This window comes from Notolepis coatsorum (assembly GCF_963971535.1).
Source record: "Notolepis coatsorum genome assembly, chromosome: 8".
Lineage (NCBI taxonomy): Eukaryota > Metazoa > Chordata > Actinopteri > Aulopiformes > Paralepididae > Notolepis > Notolepis coatsorum.
The window spans coordinates 150,841,745-150,864,886 of NC_140172.1; the positions used below are offsets into that span (position 1 = coordinate 150,841,745).

Below are 23,142 nucleotides of genomic sequence, written 5' to 3' on the forward strand. Positions count from 1 at the left end.
AAGGCGAAGCCAAGCATCGCCCCTAACTAACAGAACTTGGTTATAGTCATAACCTAACGTTATCATTTGCTGGTGTGGTAGTGAAAGGGTTAACCTTTGCTGGTGTGGTAGTGAAAGGGTTAACCTTCGATAGTGTGGTAGTGAAAGGGTTAACCGTCTGGAGTCTGGTAGTGAAAGGGTTAAAGGCACAATTATAAGGATTTTGACGTCAATATATCATTTACCTTGACAGCATTACTGCAGGAACATGACCTGTGTCTTTGTGTTGATGTCGTGTGTTGGGGTCGGATCCACAGGGCTTCTGCTGAAGGCATTGTGGCGCAAAGGAAGCCTTTCCAAACAAAACGTGCTTCGTCAACAACAACGACTCCACGTTCACGGTTAGCACGGGCTGTTCACCCTCATCAAAACAAGCCCTTCGCTGAGGGGCGGGAACAGACCCCTGCAACAGGAAGCAACAGGGTTTATGGGAAATGTGGTCTTATCATGAGAATTAGGCGAGAACCAATTGTGTCGGCAATGGTCTCATTTAATAATAATAATAATAATAATTCATTACATTTATATAGCGCTTTTCTAGACACTCAAAGCTCTCCCCACAATGTAGAGTGGAAATTGCCTCCTTCACCACCACTGGTAGCACCCAACATTGGGCTATGCAGGCTCAATGGCTGCCATACACTGGCACCAGGCACACATCACTCTACACACAATGGCTGAACGGCTCAGGAGACAGGGATTGATATCAGCCAATTAAGGGGAACGGATGATTAGGTGGCCTTGATGTCAGAGACCTGATTGGGAATTTGGCCAGGAACGTCGGGGAACCCCCTACTCTTTAGATAGGCGTCCTGGGTTCTTTAACGACCAAATTCAGTCAGGACCTCGGTTTAGCGTCTCATCCGAAGGACGGCACTCGCAGCTGTACGGTGTCCCTATCACTGTAACTGGGGCATTGTTACTGACAAGTCCAGAGGACAGAATGCCCGCTGCTGGACAACAACACCACTTTCCGACAACGGCCTTGACCGGGGCTCGAACCGGTGATCTTTTGATCATGAGTCCAGAGCTCTACTCATGTAGCCACGTTGCCGGATTTGTTTACTGTAAATATGCCAAGGTCAACCAATCTGACAATATCTATTATGTTGCTCCTTGTAGTATTGGTGGAATGTGTCTGGTCCAATCACAGTGCTTGTTTGGTCTAAATTATTGTGTTTTGTACATATGTACACATAATGTACATATCATACTACAACTCTGTATATACATCTGATTAGCACTAAACTCAGTAGTACCAATTTATGTGTTTTATACCCAGTTTAATCACTTATACATTGTATATTGCTGTTGCACTTTACGGTTACATTTGCTCTCTGGTTGGATGCCAAACTTCTTTTCATTTTACGATGATTTTTTTTTTTATATGTCTGCACTTTATCTGCTCATTTCATGTCTTTTCTATTCTAATAAAACTGAATCAAACCATATTAAACAAAGTGGCCTGTTGGGATGTTAGATCCTAATGTGCAAAACTGTGATTCTATATGTCTGCACTTTGTGCTCATCTTACCCTTGCTATTATTTGACTTATTTTTACTTTCATTTTTACGCCCCACTATCAGCTGGGTGCATACTATTACCTTTATCATGTTGAAATTCAAGAAGCCTATTAGAATGTGAGGTTCTGATATTAGTTGATTAATATATGTGCATTATTTTATCCCACCTTATGCTTTGCTCTTGCCGCTTGTTTTACACAGATGTTATGTCTTATTTCTTACTGACGTAAAGCACTTTGAACTGCAATTCCCTGTATGAAAGGTGCAATACAATTAAAGTTATTATTATTATTATTATAATACATTTTAATCTAATCTAATCTAATCTACTTCTCTGTCTCGTGATTCCTCAGCTCCGCCCACGTTCACAGACACGCCCCCGCAGTACGTGGAGGCAAAGGAGGGGGGCAGCACCACCCTGAGTTGCATCGCCTTCGGTAACCCCAAGCCCTCCGTCAGCTGGCTACGAGAGGGCAACCTCCTGGTCAACAGTGCCAAGTACAAGGTACGCTTGCAGTCTGAACCTGGACACAGTAACATGGCACAAAATATCACAAAGCACAGTGGATTTTACCATTTCACTGCCAGACTACAGAAGGTTAACCCTTTACCATCACACTACCGACGGTTAACCTGCTGTCGTGTGGCAGTAAAAGGGTTAACCTGCTGTCGTGTGGCAGTGAAAGGGTTAACCTGTGTATTGTCGCAGTGAAAGGGTTAACCGTTTGGTAGTGCGGCAGTGAAAGGGTTAAAATGGACTATGAGGTTAAACAACAGATTTTGAGTGTTTACGTCCATATCGGGTGGACTAGGAATTGTCTAAATGGTCATGCATAGTCCCCCCAATTTACAGAACTAAAAGTAATTGTAATTTGCAAATTAACATAAGCATCATATTTCATATTTGGTTGCAAATCCTTTACAATCAATGACATCTGAAGCCTTCAACCAGTCAAGAGTTTCTGCTAGCCTTTTCTTTCTATAAGATTCTAATTCACCAGCCAGATGTCAAATTTAACTAACTACAGCTGCCACGCATATCCACTGACAATATATATATATATATTAGAGATGTCCGATATTATCGGCCGATATCGGCATTAAAATGTGATTTTTTTCTTTTTTTTGCATTTCTATAACCTTTATTTACCCAGGCAAGCAAGTAAGAACAAATTCTGATTTTATTTATTGTCAAAAGTATGCATAATGTTGTGTTAATTCCACAACAAGAGATATGTAATGTTAATTACCTGAAATTATTCAATTTTTTGGGGGGGGAAACCCTGCATATATCGGTATCGGTTGATATCGGTTGATATCGGTATCGGAAATTAAGAGTTGGACAATATCGGTATAGGTAAAAAAGCCAATATCGAGCATCCCTAATATATATAGGTTATGTAGCTGATATCTTGTAGTTTATATTTTGTGAGCTTAGAATTATATGGTTCCATCTGCCATTTTTGTCAATTTTGTTATTGCTTTCATTGGGTGTTTGTTAATTACCGGTAATGCCTCTGTGGTGTCATTTCTTTCATATAGTATTTTCCTGGTCTGTAATTCAGAAAATAAAAAAGGTTCCATCTCCAAAAACACAGTTGGAGTTACTGTATAATAAGGTTGTGCGTTTTGAACTCCAAACATTTCGAAATGTTCCAATCAACAATTTTGATAGTGTGTACTTTAGGTAGGATGGTGGTCTTAATGAGCTATACGCGTTGAATCTACTACGTAACACCTATGCCAGCTGGGATGTGAAAACTTTGATCCTCAATATCTCTGAATCAACCTGAACGCAGATAGAACCATATCATTCTAAGCTCACGATTTGTCTGTTGACATCTTGATTTGAACACAAAATTCGTAATTTTCACTCCAAGTCGCATTCAATTCATCACGGCAGCTCCGAGAAAACAGATTCTTGAAATGTTAAAGAAGTTGGACCATTTCAACAACTTCGGGGTAGGACGTGTTTGACAAATAAAGTGGCAAACATTTAATGTTTAGGTAATTATAAAATGCGTAAGTAAAACTAAAATTACATGATGTACCGTCCGTTGCCCCGGAGATCTAAAGTTAATTTCAGTCTCTGTTCATTTGCCCGGCTGCGATGTGAGGCGACCGGCGGTGTCGTGGTACATATCCAGCTGGGGAACATCCATTTAGTCTATTATCTGCTGCATCTGGCAACACTAGCCTCTCACCCACACCGTGGATCAATTATTAACATGACAGGACTTGTTCATAGATCAGTATGATGAATGAATGATCATTGTGTTTTATACAGCGCTATTCTAGACACTCAATGTAGGGTGGAAATTGCCTTCTTCACCACCACTGTGTAGCACCCAACCTTGGGCTACGCAGGCTCAATGGCTGCCATACACTGGCACCAGGCACACTACACAGTGTGGCTGAACGGCTCCGGAGACAATGATTGATATCAGCCAATTAAGGGGAAGGGATGATTAGGTGGCTTGATGGTAGAGACGTGATTGGGAATTATGGCCAGGAACTCTTTGCGATAGACGCCCTGGGGTTCTTTAACGACTGAATACAGTCGGGACCTCGGTTTAACGTCTCATCCGAAGGACGGCACTCACAGCTGTACGGTGTCCCTACTGCCGTGACGTGACATCAATGACTGACATCTTCTTTAAATTACATCTTTATTAGCAGCAGCTCTATAGGTCACTCTGTCGGTCAGTTGGTTGGTCGGCCCACGAAAACTTCTCCACTCTCCAGCGGCCACAGGTTGAGGTTTGGCATGGCGGTCAAGCGTGTGTGTATGTGTGTGTTCATGCCAATTGGCTAAAAGGGGGAGTGGCAGTGGGAGTGGCCTATCACAAAGAGGGTACAGCTATAGGGACAGGGCTCCAGACAAACTTTTTACATTGGTTGCACCAGTGCGCCTAACTTTTTCATTTAGGTGCACCAGCACATAATTTAGGTGCACCCAAAATTTTCCACTGCGCCTTTTGCCGCTGCAATAATAATACATTTTAAGCGTTACTGTAACTGAGGGGTACAATTCCCTGACTGTATTGTTAGATATGATATTTAATACCACTACCTCTTGTACTTTAACTTCTGGCCATCCAGTACATGATATAAGTATGATGAACACTTTCCCACCTGATGAAACGAATCCACACAAATGTACCAAATCGAAGGTTTAATATAGCAAAAGGTATATACAACGTTCACTTAATTACATTTATGATTTGAAATATGAAATATGCACTTTTATGGCAAATGAGTATTCGTAGGTAAATCAACATTGAATGTCCAATCTCTGGTTACGCAGGGAGTAAGTATACAACCTGGAATATTTAGGAAACAATAGCGATGGTACTTAAATGATTATAGCTGGATACACTAAGGGGGGGGGGGGTCCCGCTGGTTGTAAGACAGTAGGAGGGGGGGGTTAGAGAAGCCGCTGGCGGTATCCCATCTGGCCGACGGTGTCTTGGGAGAATTCAAAGTCTTGAACACGGTGCCCACAGAACCTCGGTCCGCAGACGAATACAGCTGGACCCTCTGTGGACGGTAGCTGCCGGTCCACAACGGAGAGACGTGAGGCGACCTCACTGGTGTAGAGCGCCGTCTCACCTGGAGTCCTCTCCGGGGGGTAGTTCCAACACTCCGCAGTGTTGGCCTTTATCCATGGAATAATCAAAGCACCCAAAGCATAATCCAAGCCGTGGAAGGCTCGCCGTCGTCCGGGTAGAGTAATCCAATATACAGGTCCGGTCACCCTGGCCCGGAGCTCCTCGGATGCAAGCACCACTGGGGGTCTGCTCAGCCTGGTTAAGCGTCCAGATAACGTCAGGAACGATGGGGGTACTGATAACTTTAGAACTCTAACCGAACGATGCACCATACATAAATAGACTATTATTAGCTTAATAGAATACGTCCAACTCGACGGTATAGTGCCAAACTATGACTATTCAACTATTAATCTACACGATATCTCAATGCCTATTCTGGGGCCAAGTAGGCCTTACTACACCACACGTGCGTCGTGGGGAGGCTTTGCGTCTGTCACTCTGTTGGAGGGTAAAGAACTGGACTAAAAGGAAAGTTCTACTTTACTTGCGCCATATATATATGCGCTATGAACAAATAGTACCATTCGTATTTCGCCCGACATATTCCTGCGCGGAACCGGGGCTTGCCACGACATGTTAGGCGGCACGATTGAACTTGGACCTAGGGGTATGGCAACCTGGCGCCAGGTTCTCGTCCAATGGTAGAATGAAACTATTATGGGCTGTTTAGTAGACTAAAGGGATATTCAATGCATATTGTACAAGGAATATACAGGGGATATCAAACGATATACAAATACAATTAAATATATATATATAAATAAATATATATATTCGGTTTAATCTGATCCTTCACAACGGCCGCCCCCTAATTAGTCCCACCTAATTAGCTAAGCAGAGACAGATTAACCGCACTGTCTACCACTCAAGGTCCGCTGTAAGGGTCAGTCAACTCACAAAGTCATGGGGTCATGGTCATCATCGATAGTATCTGGGAGTCGGGGCAGTTCTATGAGCCTCGCCACGGGACGTGTGTAAGTGCGCCCTTGGACGAGTACTTCAGCTGCTCGGACCTTGCCATCGGCACCGGTGATCACTTTGCTTACGCGGCCAGCCGGCCACATAGCTCTGGGTAGTGACTGGTCAATAATCATGACGACTGTTCCTTCTGTCAAATTGTCTCTCTTTTACCCACTTCTGGCGGGTCTGTAGAGACGGTAGGTAGTGAAGTAGGAAGCTGCTCCAAAACTTGTCAGCTAGTACTTGGCTGTACCTCCACATTCTTCGGCCGTTCGCTTCTTCAGGCCTGTACATTGTCTGGGGTAGCGCGGGGTCCAGCCGCCCCATTAGGAGTGTGTTGGGGGTGACTGGGTCGACATCTGCTACATCACTGGAGACGTAACCGAGGGGCTTTGAGTTCAATACTCCCTCGATCTCCGTGAGGACTGTCATTAGGACTTCCTCCGCCACAGTCTGGGCCCCAAGTACGGCGTACAGGGCTGTCTTTATAGAACGTACTTCTCGTTCCCAGGTTCCACCGAAGTGGGGTGCGTTCGGGGGATTAAACTGGAAGTCAATCTGGGATGGAGCGAGGTGGGTCTTAAATTCTGGGCCCATAGCTTGGAAGCTCTCTCTCAGCTCTCTTTCTCCGCCTTTGAAGTTGGTCCCGTGATCAGACAACAATGTAGACGGTTTTCCTTTCCGTGATGTGAATCTTCGGAATGCCATAAGGAATGAGTCTGTGCTCATGGTCGGAAGGAGCTCGATATGTATCGCTCTGGTGGTCATGCATTTGAATACAATACCCCACCGCTTCTCGGTGCCTCTTCCTCTCTTTATATACAACGGGCCAAAGCAGTCCATGCCTGTGGAGTGGAATGGCTTGTCGCCGATTCGGAGGCGACAGGGGGGTAAGTCAGCCATCCGTGGTATGCTGGGCTGCGCGCGCCACTTACGGCAGTCTAGACAGGTTCGCTGGAAGCGCCGTACTGCTTCTCTCCCTTGCAATATCCAATAACGACGTCTGATCTCCGCGAAGACTCTCTCTGCTCCTGCGTGGTGTACATCCTCGTCGTATTTCTTTATGATCAGCTCTGTGACCTTGTGTCGGCTGTTCAGGACGATCGGGTACTTAATGTCATCTGGTAGATCGGGGGCTCTCCGCAGGCGACCACCCACTCTGATGAGATTATGGGCGTCACTCTCTGGTGCCAGGTGAATCAGTCTGCTGTCTGATGGGACAGGGTTTCCTCCCTGTAGACAGTCTAGCTCATCGGGGAACGAGTCTCTCTGGGCTCGTTGTAGTAGAAGAAGTTCTGCTTCTTCGTAGTCAGCTGCTGACATGTCAGTGGTGGACTGAATCTCTGGGTGGTGCCGCAGGAATGTTCTTTGCTGCGCACTCTCTAGGGTAATGCAGTCATCGATGTTGGGGTCTGTGGAGGCGACTGTGCTCAGTCCACAGAACATAGGTTTCTTGTTCTCAGCCTCCTCGTTACTTGCTTCCCGCGGGGTGGGCGTAGGCCAATCTCCTTCCGGGAGCTTGAGGAATTCTGGTCCGTCACTGTAGATGTTGCGACGGGTTAGGTCATCCAGAGACATTCCCCGGGTGATGACGTCAGCTGGGTTGTGTTTGGTGTCCACATACCGCCAGCTCGCTTCTTCTGTTAACTCTTGAATCTCGGTGACTCTGACTCCCACGAAGACTTTGTATCTGCATGAATCAGACTTGATCCATGTGAGTACTGTCGTGGAATCTGACCACAAGATTGTTCTGTGCACCGGAATGGTGAGTTCACGTTGGATTAACGTGGCTAGATGCGCTCCTGCGAGGGCTGCGCAGAGCTCTAGACGTGGGATAGATTGTTGCTTACGTGGGGCTATTCTTGAGCGGGCCAGGATGAAAGCAGTGTGTATCTTTCCTCCCTTCTCTTGGGCACGCAGGTAGGCCACCGATCCGTAGGCTACTTCGGAGGCGTCGCTGAAGACGTGTAGATCAATCTCGCATGTCTCTGGCCTCACTGTGGATGGGAAGTAGCTGCGGCGTATATTGACGCCTGGGAGTGAGCGGAGTTCCGTCTCCCACTCTCTCCATGTTGAGGCAAGGTGTGCGGGTATTGGGTCGTCCCAGCCCTGGTCCTTGTCCCATAGTGCTCGTACAATCATCTTTGCCCTGGTGGTGTAAGGTAGAATACATCCCAACGGGTCATATTGTCTGGCGAGTGTTCTGTACAGACTCCGTCTGGTGGTCGGTATCGCCGTCGACCTTCCCTGCTCTGGAGCCAAGGGTTTGTGTCTATAGTGGAGCGAGTCTGTTTTGAAGCGCCAGACTAGTCCTAGTGTCATTTCTTGGGCTTCTCCCGGGATTGTCGCCATCCAGGTCTCGCTGCTGGCAGCCTTGTCCGCGGAGGAGAGGCTGCGCAATACGTGCGGGTCACTGCTGGCCCACTGCCTGAGATCAAAGCCGCCTTTGATCAGGGAGGCGCGTAACTTGATTAGGAGAGCCTCGGATTCTTCTTGAGTCGAAACGCTTTGTAAACAGTTGTCCACGTAGAAACTGTTCTTCACACTGTGTTGGACCTCTTCATCTGCTGCTGGGTCCTCTGTGACGTGTTTCTGTAGTGCAAATGTAGCACAGCACGGGCTGCATGTGGTTCCGAAGGGGAGTACTTCCCACTGGTAGATGGCTGGGTTCTCATCTCCGATCTTCTCTCTCCATAGGAACCGCAGCAGAGGCTTGTCCTCCTCTACTAGTCTCACCTGCAAGAACATCCCTTTGATATCCCCGCTGATAGCCACCTTGTCCTGGCGGAAGCGCAGTAGCACGCCTAGTAGGGAGGGGCCGAGTGTGGGGCCGGGCAGGAGCTCTTTATTCAGATTTTGGGATCCGATCTGGTAGCTGCAGTTAAACACAATGCGATCCTTGCCGTTGTGATGGACCTTGTGATGCGGCACGTACCATGATTCGGTCGTCTGATCGGCCTCTTTAATGTCAATCTTTGTTACGTGTCCCGCTGTGATTAGCTTCTCAATCTCAGCGCGGTACACAGTCTCTTGAGCGGGGTCTTTGGCTAGGCGCCGCTCCGTGTTCAATAGATAGCGCTCCGTGGCGTCTTTCTTTGCGTGAAAGGTGGGCATTCCCTCTCGCCTCAGGAGTGGAGTTGCGTATCTCATCACTCCGCCGACTGTGACTCTCTTTGTCCCCTGCTCGAGTAGGTTGATGGCGTAAATGTCTTCTTTAGAGCGAATATCTTTCTTTTCGTTCTTAAAGGGCATTGTCTCTAGGGTCCATAGCCTCTCGACATGCTGCAGGAGAGTGGTGTCTTCTTCTGTCGTTCTGGAGTGGAAGCAGCTAGTGGCTGCTGTTCGGTTGAGAGATTTAGCGAGGGGGCCTTGTAGGGTCCACCCTAGGCGGGTCTCGACTGCTGCAGGACAGCCTCGGGGGCCTGTATGGACCCGGTCAATCGGGACTATGAGTTCTGCATGGTCGGAGCCTATCAGCAGGGTCGGGGTAGCGCCGTCTATGAGCGGGATAGGTAATTGGCGCAGGTGCACATATTTATCCATCAACTTGGTGACAGGGTAGGTGTACTGCGATAGTCCTATTTCTTGGCTGGTGAAAGCATTTGTAATCTTGTACCGTCGCTCTGGCTGCCCGTTTGCTGCGATGGTGAAGGAGACATTCTCGCCCTTTATCGTCTTTAAATCTCTTCTTATTGTCCGAATCGTCATTTCGTTCTTGCTCCCCCGCAGTCCCAACTGGGCCGCAGCGGACGCGAGCAGAAGGGTCTTCTCTGACCCGTCATCAAGGACGGCGTAAGTGTCCATGACTTTATCTTGGTAGCTCAATGTCACACGGACTACCTTTAAGAGCACTTGGGGCGCCGCTGCTGCTGGCGGGGTCAATGTACATGACACTTGCCTTGGTGCCGCTCCGTGGTGCAGGTGGAGGCTGTCTTCTGTTACTATCGTGTAGTATATCTAGATGGGCTCCATCGCACCGGCTGCACCTTTTCTTTAGGCGGCATTCGGCTGCCATGTGGGGCCGCGCACATCGATAACAGCGCCGGTTGGACTTTATCCATTGACTCACTTCTTCTGCATTCATCTTTGTGAATAGGTCACATTGTGACAGCCAGTGTTCTTTCTCACAGTAGGGACACGCTATCTTCCACTTCTCTTTTCTCGAGGGGGTGCTGTGACTCTTACTGCTCGGTACTGACTCTGATTGGTGCATGACAGTCACCGATCTTCTTCCATCATTTATTCTCCTGGGTCCCTCTCTGGAGCTTGGCGTGCTCCGCCCAAATGTATCTAGTCGTAAGCTGCTGACTTCTCTCGCCAGGAAGTCGGCTAGATCAAGGAGGGATGGCTCGGGGCCGTTGGGATCCCGGTAATCTCTCTGCCGCCTGAAGCGCTCCTGTCTTGCGGGTGGCAGCTTCTCCAAAATCCTCTCGACGTTAGAGTTGGCGTATAGCTCATGCATGCCCTTCTCCCGTTGCGCTCCCAGCATCCCTACCAGGGACTGCACTTTGATTGACAGGTCGTCTAATGAGCGATTGTCTGTGGCTGGGGGTAGGCGATCAATATGCCTTATCTCTTGGATTACGTAATCCCATATACGTCCATATCTCTGGTCCAGCGCCGCTAGGGCCGCTGTGTATGGTGTCGAAGAGGTGGCATAGGCTAGCGCTATATTGTGCGCTCGCGGTACTTTCAGGTGCTTCAGTAATATTGCATACTTGTGGCGTTCATCAGCGACATCCACCATCATTGTCTCTAAGCACATCCGGAGCTCTGTGTACTGTGCTCGACTCTCATAGGCGAAGTCTGGGAATGACGGCGTGGCAATGTATGACGCCGTGGATGGCTGATACATCGGCGAGCGTTGGGGGAGAGACCTCCTGGGCGAGTCCCCTCTTGCGCCTCGCTGTGGGCTGGTACTGACAGGGTACCATGGCCCGCTGGTCCAGGTGCTATTCCTCGGGGCTGGTCGTGCGTCGTGCTCACCCGTGAATAGAGTCGGGGGTCTGTAGCGCAGCGCCGCGGGAGTATAGCCTGGACTGTATGGGACCTCCTGGTCCGGTGGAGTACTGTGCTGTCGTCGGGCTTGGTTCTCCTCCTCTCCCTCTTCTTCCTCTATCAGATCTTCCAGATCCTGTAATCGTTTATTTAGCTTCTCCGCAGTGTATGCCGCTCCTTCCTTGTAGCTGGGTCTCGCTTGGACCGGTCTGTGAAGGGGGTCTGCGGGGGGTCTAGACTCGGTCGGTTGGTCAAGTTCAGGGTCGCTTGCTCGTTGAGGAGACGCTGCCCTTGACTGTTGTCTCGACGAGTTCCTTGAACCCCTGGTGGAGGGGGAGGGTGTTGCCTTGCGGATCAGCTGCTCCATTATCTGCGCTTGTAGCTTGTCGCGCTCGGCTTGTAGTCTGTCGCGCTCGGCTTCGCGCTGGATGAGAGCGAGTTTGCGCTCTGCGTCTCTTTGGGCACCGGCAGCGGCACGCTGGGTGTCTGCTCGGTCTCTTGCCATATTCTCTTCCGTCTGAAGGCGTCTCATCTCCAGGCGTATGCGCTCTTCTTCGCTCCGTTGTTGCGCTTGGAGTTGTTCGCGCTCGCTAAGCGTCTGTGCTTGGAGACGATCGCGTTCGGTAGAGGCTGTCAGGCTGACAAGGAACGCCTGTTGTAGTATCCTCTCCGCTTCGCTGGGGGAAGGCGGTTGTGGAGGTGAGCCGCTCCTGGGTGAGCCGCTCCTGGGTGTACTCGTTGGGGAGTCCTGGAGCTCTATTTCCTCGGCGCTCTCCTCCTCTTCTTCCGTGCAGAGTTCTCTCTCTGTAGGGTTGTCTTCCTCCCGGGGCTGGTCGGGGACTACTTCTTGGGTAGTGGCGGGGGGTAAAGGCATGTCAGTTCCCTCCTGGTCCCCACCGTGAGCTTGGTCTGTTACATTAGGACCTACTAGGGCCTCTGTGGTCGGGGAAACCTGGTCGTTAAGGTCAGACATAATTTTACTTTCTACTTTTACCGCGTTTACCGTTTGTCGAAGGCTAGGTAGTTGACTGACAGTGTAAGCCTCTAAGTACTGAGGTGTCTGTCGTCTGCGCCGCGGGCGTTCTAGGTTAAGAGGATCGTTTCGTGGAGTGTTCATCATAGGCCATTTCGATATTAATAACACTATATTAATATTACACTAGTTACCATCCGGCTCGAAGGACCAATTGTAACTGAGGGGTACAATTCCCTGACTGTATTGTTAGATATGATATTTAATACCACTACCTCTTGTACTTTAACTTCTGGCCATCCAGTACATGATATAAGTATGATGAACACTTTCCCACCTGATGAAACGAATCCACACAAATGTACCAAATCGAAGGTTTAATATAGCAAAAGGTATATACAACGTTCACTTAATTACATTTATTATTTGAAATATGAAATATGCACTTTTATGGCAAATGAGTATTCGTAGGTAAATCAACATTGAATGTCCAATCTCTGGTTACGCAGGGAGTAAGTATACAACCTGGAATATTTAGGAAACGATAGCGATGGTACTTAAATGATTATAGCTGGATACACTAAGGGGGGGGGGGGGGTCCCGCTGGTTGTAAGACAGTAGGAGGGGGGGGTTAGAGAAGCCGCTGGCGGTATCCCATCTGGCCGACGGTGTCTTGGGAGAATTCAAAGTCTTGAACACGGTGCCCACAGAACCTCGGTCCGCAGACGAATACAGCTGGACCCTCTGTGGACGGTAGCTGCCGGTCCACAACGGAGAGACGTGAGGCGACCTCACTGGTGTAGAGCGCCGTCTCACCTGGAGTCCTCTCCGGGGGGTAGTTCCAACACTCCGCAGTGTTGGCCTTTATCCATGGAATAATCAAAGCACCCAAAGCATAATCCAAGCCGTGGAAGGCTCGCCGTCGTCCGGGTAGAGTAATCCAATATACAGGTCCGGTCGCCCTGGCCCGGAGCTCCTCGGATGCAAGCACCACTGGGGGTCTGCTCAGCCTGGTTAAGCGTCCAGATAACGTCAGGAACGATGGGGGTACTGATAACTTTAGAACTCTAACCGAACGATGCACCATACATAAATAGACTATTATTAGCTTAATAGAATACGTCCAACTCGACGGTATAGTGCCAAACTATGACTATTCAACTATTAATCTACACGATATCTCAATGCCTATTCTGGGGCCAAGTAGGCCTTACTACACCACACGTGCGTCGTGGGGAGGCTTTGCGTCTGTCACTCTGTTGGAGGGTAAAGAACTGGACTAAAAGGAAAGTTCTACTTTACTTGCGCCATATATATATGCGCTATGAACAAATAGTACCATTCGTATTTCGCCCGACATATTCCTGCGCGGAACCGGGGCTTGCCACGACATGTTAGGCGGCACGATTGAACTTGGACCTAGGGGTATGGCAACCTGGCGCCAGGTTCTCGTCCAATGGTAGAATGAAACTATTATGGGCTGTTTAGTAGACTAAAGGGATATTCAATGCATATTGTACAAGGAATATACAGGGGATATCAAACGATATACAAATACAATTAAATATATATATATAAATAAATATATATATTCGGTTTAATCTGATCCTTCACAACAGTTACCTTTACCATTACCTTTTTTGTCAGTTTCCATACACATTAGTAATTTCTTAAGATGTTGTGTAAATTATTGTAAAAAATAACATTGTATTACAGTTAGCTCGCAAAGTCCAATCCTTCACCTTTTTATGTCTATTTTAACACATTCAGCTCAGCTCCAGTTAGAGCTGTCCCAAGCCTGTTTTTGGGATTGGAACATTCGCCAGGGTTTTTCGAACGGATGTTCGAACCATCGTTTTTAATCATGCAAACAATTGGCTCCTAAATAGGGAGGTGTAGTCTGACGTCACTTTGGACCGCCTGCGAGGTCCACCCATATATAGGGATTTATCTTTGGGAAAATGGATTATCGGCTATTGTAACAATTCTACCTCATGAACATTTGGAAAGCTTTCCATTTTTGCACAAAATGAGTTCCCTTCTATCACTAACATTATTTGTTAAGCATTTTTGGTTGAAATAAAATTCAGCGATTTTTTTTTAATTATTATTATTTATTTTTTTACAATTGCGAATATTTTCATTTTGAGCTATAGATTGTGGATGAATACGCACAGAAAGGTACACCATGCAAATGTTGATGCTTTATTTGTTTTAAACGAGACGATTTAGAAATGGGCAAATACATTGTTTTCAAGATGGTGGACCGGCCTGAAACAGCAATCATGTAACCACTACACCTCCCTATACTAATAGTCTTTTGGGTATTTTATTTTGAAAAAAGGCCACTTCCACCCGCGCCTCAACCCAGAGTACTGTCGAGTCTTGACTAGCAAAGTTTAGGCACAGAGTAGTAGTAACTACTTACTGGTCACGGGAGGCTTGAATAACATTTGAATGATCATCCATTTTGTGAATACATTTGTTGAAACAGCTTTGTTGGCCGACGCCTCCTGCTATCTTAAAGTTAGCTAAAGCTAAAGGGCTGCGCCCTAACGTTACATAGCTTAATTAACGTGTATAACATACCTGTGTAACGTTATGCAGCTCGTGTTCCGCTGGGAAAGCATCACTGCATACACTTTGTTTAATCCAAACGTCCATTCGGAAACGTTGTATTATGAAACCAGTATGAGACGCTGTACTTTTTTGATCGTTTCAATGCTCACATGGCTATTTAGTTTATCCAGTCATTCAGCGAATAATAATGGCAGGGTGATGATCAGAGCCAATCAGAGGCAGATCTGGGCTGGTCTTTGCATAATGCACATGTTTTTATAAAAAATGTTAAGGCACATGGCCACGGGGAAAAAAGACACTAAACACACACAGACCTGCTGGGAGCTGGGAGCACCAGTGCGACAAGAGAAAACATCCAGTCGCACAGCTCTGAGTTTTGGTCGCAAAATGCGACCAAAACGGGCGCACCCTGGAGCCCTGAGGGAGGTGTAGTCGTTAAGTCATTGCTGTTTCCGGCCGGTCCACCTCGCAAAATTGCAACGTATTTCCCCATTGCCCATTTCTAAATCATCTTGTTTAAAACAAATAAAGCATGAACATTGGCATGGTGTACATTTCTGTGCGTATTCATCCACAATCTATAGCTCAACATGAAAATATTCGCAATTAATCGTAAAAACAAATCGCCAATTTGTATTTCAACCAAAAATGCTTAAACAATAATGTTAGTGATAGAAGGGAACACATTTTGTGCAAAAATGGAAAGCTTTCCAATGTTCATGAGGCAGAATTGTTACAATAGCCGATAATCCATTTTCCCAATGATAATCCCTATACAGTGGACCTCGCGGGCGGTCCAAAGTGACGACATTGGATGTCTGTAGAAGCCATGTGAACGCAATACCAATGATTTCTCCCAAATTAATGCTTTAACCAGTTTAATCACCTGTGCATTGTATGTTACTATTGCACTTTACTGTTACATTTGCACTCGTTAGATGCCAAACTTATTGTAGGCCTACTTGTGCTGTATGCCAATACATTTCAATCTAATGCAATTTTGAAATCGCAAATTGCTTTTGCGCTACCTGTTGAATATTCCCCCATAGGGGTCAGCACAACTCAAGGTGCAATGCTTAGCATCGCCTTATAAAAAGGAGCTGGTGTACGAGAATGCACTTCCAGTTTTAAGAATTACTACTTCATTCAGTGGAGAACATTTGGGCCTTTTACGAAGACAGTTTCACGCATCCGAGGATTTGTGAATGTACGAAGATATTAGGTACACTTTCGATCATTAGGTTCATTGATAAGTCAACGTTTGGGTCAAGAGCATGTAGTTTTAATATGTATTGGCTTCGAAATTCTTAATAAACTGGCAGAAAATACCAAGGTTTCTAATACTTCATCCATCTGTACATACCGTGTGTATGAAGGAGAAACTAAGAATCTGGTTATCCCCCATTCATCATTCGATGAAGATCAGTAGAGAATAGTTCCTACATGAAACTGCCGCTTGCAAAGTCTGGTTTATCCTGATTTCCAGAATGAGACATTGCTTTTGAGTTTTCCTAAACAGTTTCTTGATGCCACAAACCAAGTGCTCTTCAGCTCCCTTGTATAGAGTGACAAGCTCTACAGACATCTTCAAAACTAAGTAAATCACACCAAAACTTATCTGGATGGATATTCTCTGGGAACATTTGGGGTAAACCTCCCCTTTAAAGGCATGTTTGTGTGCTACCACAGTAGAGAGTTGGATAAGAGCATCTGCTGTAACGGTAAAGAACACTGGATGTTGCACCAATGACTCATTGTGCCAAGTTCTAGTGAATTAATTAAAAGAATAGTATTTAGCTGGAGACCATCAAGGACCCCAGACCCCACTGGTCTAGTCCCGCTTTATGAGGCTCAGTGTCCTGCTTAAAGACCCTTTGCCGCACCAGAGCCCAGGAACAAATCTAGATGGTCAGCATCACATCTACTAAATGAGGTACCACACCAATGACAAGTACTATTAAAAATATGTTTTATTTTCAAATACAGTCCATACAAGATTGTAGTTGAGTGGAGACGTCTTAAATGTTGAAGTTTCTGAAAAAGAGTAAAAATGGGTTTTAAATACTGCCATTTTAGAGCCAGACTGATGGAAGTGATGCAGGTACAACTACAGACATTAGAAGTGATGTTTAACGGGGAAAATACATTTACATTTAAATAGTCTTTCCTCCCTCCTGGATTAATAGAACCAGCCTGGTTCTAATGCTCCTTATTCAGACCTGTGGAGTCAGAAGGAATAGTCAGACCCAGTTTCTCTTTTATAAAAGCAGTAAGTCATAATGAAAAAAATATTAGATTCCATGTTTGACAGGAATCCCGTCTGCCCCACATTGCAGAGCATTTGACAAACTACACATTAGAGCCAATATTCAAACATTACAGGAACAGCCAACTATGGTCCCTAGGGTTGCTGCTGTAACTAGTCACCTGGAGCTGCTGGTTGGTCTGGTAGCAGTGCTGGAGTTGTTGGACTGGAAAATGGTTCTCTTGGACCAGTAGGTAGTCCACCAAGGTAACCGCTTGGACCGGTGACTAGTTTGCTGGGGTTGCCGCTAGAGTGAGAAAGGCTATGCACCAGGGGCTGCTGCTGATCGACATGGTAGCTAAGCTGCTGTGCAGGTTGTTGCTTGTAGCTAGGCTGCTGCTGGTAACTAGGCTCCTTGTAGCTTGGCTGCTGGTAACTAGGCTGTGCAGGTTGCTGCTGTTGAGAGATAGACTGCGTGTTGTAGCTAGGCTGCTTGTGGGAGCTAAGCTGCTGTGCAGGTTGCTGCCGTTGGTAGCTAGGCTTCTGTGCAGGTTCCTGCTGTTGGGAGCTAGGCTGCTGTTGGTAACCAGGCTGCTTGTAGCGGTAGCTAGGCCGTTTGTGGTAGCTTAGCTGTTGTGCAGGTAGCTGCTGTCGGTCGCTAGGCTGCTTGTTGTAGCTAGGCTGCTGTGCCGGTTGTTGCCGTTGGTAGCTAAGCTGCTGTTGGGAGCTAGGATGCCTGTTGTAGCTAGGCTGCAGTGAAGATTGCTGCTGTTGGGAGCTAGGCTGCTGTGCAGGTTTGTGCTGTTGGGAGCTAGGTTGCTTGTTGTAGCTAAGCTGCTGTGCAGGTTGCTGCTCATTGTAGCTAAGCTGCTGTGCAGGTTGTTGCCGTTGGGAGCTAGGCTGCTTGTTGTAGCTAGGCTGCTTGTGGGAGCTAAGCTGCTGTGCAGGTTGCTGCTCATTGTAGCTAAGCTGCTGTGCAGGTTGCTGCTGTTGGGAGCTAGGCTGCTTGTGGGAGCTAAGCTGCTGTGCAGGTTGCTGCTCATTGTAGCTAAGCTGCTGTGCAGGTTGCTGCTGTTGGGAGCTAGGCTGCTTGTGGGAGCTAAGCTGCTTTGCAGGTTGCTGCCGTTGGTAGCTAGGCTGCTTGTGGGAGCTAAGCTGCTGTGCAGGTTGCTGCTCATTGTAGCTAAGCTGCTGTGCAGGTTGCTGCTGTTGGGAGCTAGGCTGCTGTGCAGGTTGCTGCCGTTGGTTGCTAGGTTGCCTTCTGTAGCTAAGCTGCTGTGCAGGTTGCTGCTCATTGTAGCTAAGCTGCTGTGCAGGTTGTTGCCGTTGGGAGCTAGGCTGCTTGTTGTAACTAGGCTGCGTGTGGGAGCTAAGCTGCTGTGCAGGTTGCTGCTCATTGTAGCTAAGCTGCTGTGCAGGTTGCTGCTGTTGGGAGCTAGGCTGCTTGTGGGAGCTAAGCTGCTGTGCAGGTTGCTGCTCATTGTAGCTAAGCTGCTGTGCAAGTTGCTGCTGTTGGGAGCTAGGCTGCTTGTGGGAGCTAAGCTGCTGTGCAGGTTGCTGCCGTTGGTAGCTAGGCTGCTTGTGGGAGCTAAGCTGCTGTGCAGGTTGCTGCTCATTGTAGCTAAGCTGCTGTGCAGGTTGCTGCTGTTGGGAGCTAGGCTGCTGTGCAGGTTGCTGCCGTTGGTTGCTAGGTTGCCTTCTGTAGCTAAGCTGCTGTGCAGGTTGCTGCTCATTGTAGCTAAGCTGCTGTGCAGGTTGTTGCCGTTGGGAGCTAGGCTGCTTGTTGTAGCTAGGCTGCTTGTGGGAGCTAAGCTGCTGTGCAGGTTGCTGCTCATTGTAGCTAAGCTGCTGTGCAGGTTGCTGCTGTTGGGAGCTAGGCTGCTTGTGGGAGCTAAGCTGCTGTGCAGGTTGCTGCCGTTGGTAGCTAGGCTGCTTGTGGGAGCTAAGCTGCTGTGCAGGTTGCTGCTCATTGTAGCTAAGCTGCTGTGCAGGTTGCTGCTGTTGGGAGCTAGGCTGCTTGTGGGAGCTAAGCTGCTGTGCAGGTTGCTGCTCATTGTAGCTAAGCTGCTGTGCAGGTTGCTGCTGTTGGGAGCTAGGCTGCTTGTGGGAGCTAAGCTGCTGTGCAGGTTGCTGCCGTTGGTAGCTAGGCTGCTTGTGGGAGCTAAGCTGCTGTGCAGGTTGCTGCTCATTGTAGCTAAGCTGCTGTGCAGGTTGCTGCTGTTGGGAGCTAGGCTGCTGTGCAGGTTGCTGCCGTTGGTTGCTAGGTTGCCTTCTGTAGCTAAGCTGCTGTGCAGGTTGCTGCTCATTGTAGCTAAGCTGCTGTGCAGGTTGTTGCCGTTGGGAGCTAGATAGATAGATAGGATAGATACTTTATTAATCCCCTTGGGGAAATTCAGGGCATCTCGCAGCTCACACCAGTATACAGACATTGACCGTTCCCATACAGTTATTACACGTTATGTCTGAATCATGAATAAAAAATAAGTACATGATAAAATTCAATTAAGTCATACCCATCAATATTAATAAGAGCGTGATTAGATAAGACGGGTGTAAAAACAGGTGTAAAAACAGGTGTGTGGGTCAGAGGTCAGGTCCCCCGCACTATAATACGCTGTTGTACAGTCTGATGGCTGTGGGGACAAAGGACCTCCTGTGCCGCTCAGTCCGTGATTGCAGGGAGATGAGCCGTCCGCTGCGACTGCTGCTCTGCCCCACCAGGGTGTGGTGGAGAGGGTGGTTGGTATTGCCCATGATGGCCAGCAGCTTGCTCTGCGTGCGGCTCTCCACCACGGTCCCCAGTGGGTCCAGTCTCCTCCCCACCACTGAGGGCTAGGCTGCTTGTTGTAGCTAGGCTGTGCAGGTTGCTGCAGTTGGGAGCTAGGCTGCTTTCTGTACCTAAGCTGCTGTGCAGGTTCCTGCTGTTGGGAGCTAGGCTGCTGTTGGTAACCAGGCTGCTTGTAGCGGTAGCTAGGCCGTTTGTGGTAGCTTAGCTGTTGTGCAGGTAGCTGCTCTCGGTCACTAGGCTGCTTGTTGTAGCTAGGCTGCTGTGCCGGTTGTTGCCGTTGGTAGCTAAGCTGCTGTTGGGAGCTAGGCTGCAGTGCAGGTTGCTGCAGTTGGGAGCGAGGCTGCTTGTGGGAGCTAGGCTGCTGTGGAGATTGCTGATGTTGGAAGCTAGGCTGCTTGTTGTAGCTAGGCTGTGCAGGTTGTTGCCGTTGGGAGCTAGGCTGCTTGTTGTAGCTAGGCTGTGCAGGTTGCTGCCGCTGTGAGCTAGGCTGTTTTCTGTAGCTAAGCTGCTGTGCACGTTGCTGCATTTGGGAGCTAGGCTGCTGTGCAGGTTGCTGCTGGTGGGAGCTAGGCTGCTGTGCAGGTTGCTGCTGCTGTGAGCTAGGCTGCTGTGCAGGTTGCTGCTGCTGTGAGCTAGGCCGCACATGTTGCTGCTGTTGAGAGCTATGCTGCTGTTGGGAGCTAGGATGTGCAAGTTGCTGCTGTTGGGAGCTAGGCTGCTTTCTGTAGCTAAGCTGCTGTGCAGGTTGCTGCAGTTGGGAGCTAGGCTGCTTTTGGGATCTAAGCTGTTGTGCAGGTTGCTGCTGTTGGGAGCTAGGCTGCTGTTGGGAGCTAGGCTGTGCAAGTTGCTGCTGTTGGGAGCTAGGCTGCTGTTGGGAGCTAGGCTGTGCAAGGCTGCTTGTTGTAGCTAGACTGCTGTGCAGGTTGTTGCCGTTGGTAGCTAGGCTGCTTTTGGGAGCTAGGCTGCTGTGCAGGTTGCTGCTGTTGGGAGCTAGGCTGTGCAGGTTGCTGCTGCTGTGAGCTAGACTGCTTGTTGTAGCTAGGCTGCTGTGCAGGTTGTTGCCATTGGTAGCTAGGCTGCTTTTGGGAGCTAAGCTGTTGTGCAGGTTGCTGCATTTGTGAGCTAGGCTGCTGTTGGTAGCCAAGCTGCTGTGCAGGTTGCTGCTGATGAGAGCTAGGCTGCTGTTGGGAGCTAGGCTGCTTGTTGTAGCTAGACTGCTGTTGGGAGCTAGGCTGCTTGTTGTAGCTTAGCTGCTTTGCAGGTTGCTGGTAACTAGGCTGACTGTTGCTACTTTCATGACTAGCAAATGAACCCGACTGGGAAGAATACCCAGTGCGGTCATGTAAGCCAGAACTACTGAGCGATTTACTGGGATCATAACTGTTGAGGGAACCTGAGATTGGACCATAACTACTAACAAGTGATTCATCATGAACATTAGAGCTACTGTAGGAAGGCTGGTAGAGTAATTCTGGCCCTGTAGCATGTCCAAGACTTTTAGCATCAGTCACAGATGCAGACCTGTAAGCTGTTGATAGAAACAATATCACGTCAAGTAAATTCACAAGCCTGACAATCAGGTTGTTCTTGAAAGGGTTAACTCACCACTTGCATGATCTCTCAAATGTCTTCCAACAGTCAGCGAAGACAACAGCACCACTCTAAACAAAAACAAGTTAATTTAGATTAAACATGACTTATATCACAGGCCTGTACGCTGCGACGAGATCGTCGCAAATTGCCCCCTAATTTGGCCGGTGCGAATGAAAAATTATATCTACTCGCAAGCTTGCGAATAGTGATTTCACCCCTTCATTCGCATTTCACTACACTAACATTAGCCTACAACCAGGGCTGTACAGGCGACATAATGTTGCGGTTGTAATTTCATTAGACAGACCAGCGCGGACATTTAATAACATGCAATTTAATTGACACGAGCAATGGGCTAACGTTAGCTGGTGGTCCCGAGTGAAGCAGGGACGGTGGAAAAGTGAGGAAAGGGGGTGGGTTATATTGACAAGTGACAACGCTTGACAACAGAAGTTTAAACATAACTTCATATTTATTAGTTATTCGTTTCTGTATATCATCGACCACTGTGACTTTCCATCTCCGTGTTAGACTCTTCCTGTTTATATTCGAGTGTGACGTCATCACCTACGGCAGCTTAGACGATCAAAACGCGAACCTAGAACAAAACCCGGGGGGGGGGGGGGGCTGGCTCTCTTGTGCGTTCTCGCCCCCTCTCTCTCTCGCTCTCTCTCTACATTCAATGATTTAAAGTAGCCAAACGTTACAGACAGTATAAATACTAACTGGATAGTTGATGATAAACATTTAATTTCATTATCTGAAATATTCTAAAATCATTAAGTCTGCTATAAGCCATTATCCCTTTGTGTGTAATTATTATTTTCTCACAGTAGTATATATATATATATGTGTGTGTGTGTTTGGCTAAAGTGGATAGAAAACACAGTACTGTGCAAAAAAAGGGCACCCAAGAGTTTTTATATAAATAGTCTTAGATGTAAATAATTTTTTTTATTAGTGTGTCAGTAGACTACTCTTAGTACATTTTCATTAAATTATTTTTTAAAGCATCTTCATGGTTTAATAATGCAAACATATGTTGCAGGGACTTATTATAATCATCATATTGGCGTGACTGTATGCATCAAAGGGTTAAATCAAGCATTTTTAAGTGCTTTAGGAAATGTCAAAATATTGCGATATATATTGTGTATCGTGATATGGCCAAAAAATATCGCAATATCATTTAGAGGCCATATCGCCCAGCCCTACTATAATGGTAAAATAGTTATTTAAAAATTTGCCCCTAAAAAATATTATTTGCCCCTAAATTTCTCATTTAGGGGCAAGTGTGCCCCTAGTGAAAAAGCTTAGCGTACAGCCCTGTATCAGAATCACAACATTCCAACACAATGGATCAAAACGTTACCTTAGAACAAGTCCTAGAGTTTGCATCTGTCCCAAAAGCTACACAAATCCTGGCCCCTTTGTCCACGTTCAGCAAACCCACCCTGAACTGTCTTATATCCCAGGCCTCTTACGTTCAGGTGATCTGCAGGTTTGTCAGCCAATCACCTTTCTCTTTGTCTAAGTAGTTGATTGGAAACAGGTGGGTGTCGTGGTAATTGACTGTGGTGTTGGATTGATATCAATTGTTTTTGAACTCGGTCCATTTACATCATTGACATTTAGTCATTTTCTATTTATTTTAATGTAGTAATGTGAGTCAGGAGGCTACATGCTTTCTTCAGGGCTCCATGAAGAGCAGCATACAGACTGCTGATTGTTAGCTAACAAGAGTTACAAGCATCTTGGATAATTAGGTTCAGAGGAGGTCCATGAAGACACTCGAGTAAACAACACTCTCTCATGAAGTCAAACTATCC

The 23,142-nt window shown here is 47.4% G+C and overlaps 1 protein-coding gene across 1 annotated transcript in view; it reads left to right on the top strand.

Moving 5' to 3' along the window:
• igsf9bb (immunoglobulin superfamily, member 9Bb) overlaps positions 1 to 23,142 on the top strand; it is a gene marked incomplete at both ends in the record, with an annotated part of 506,998 nt that overhangs the window by 232,787 nt on the left and 251,069 nt on the right. The window contains 1 exon segment of the mRNA XM_084319954.1: positions 1,916 to 2,067. Coding sequence (XP_084176080.1) covers positions 1,916 to 2,067 — 152 coding nt within the window.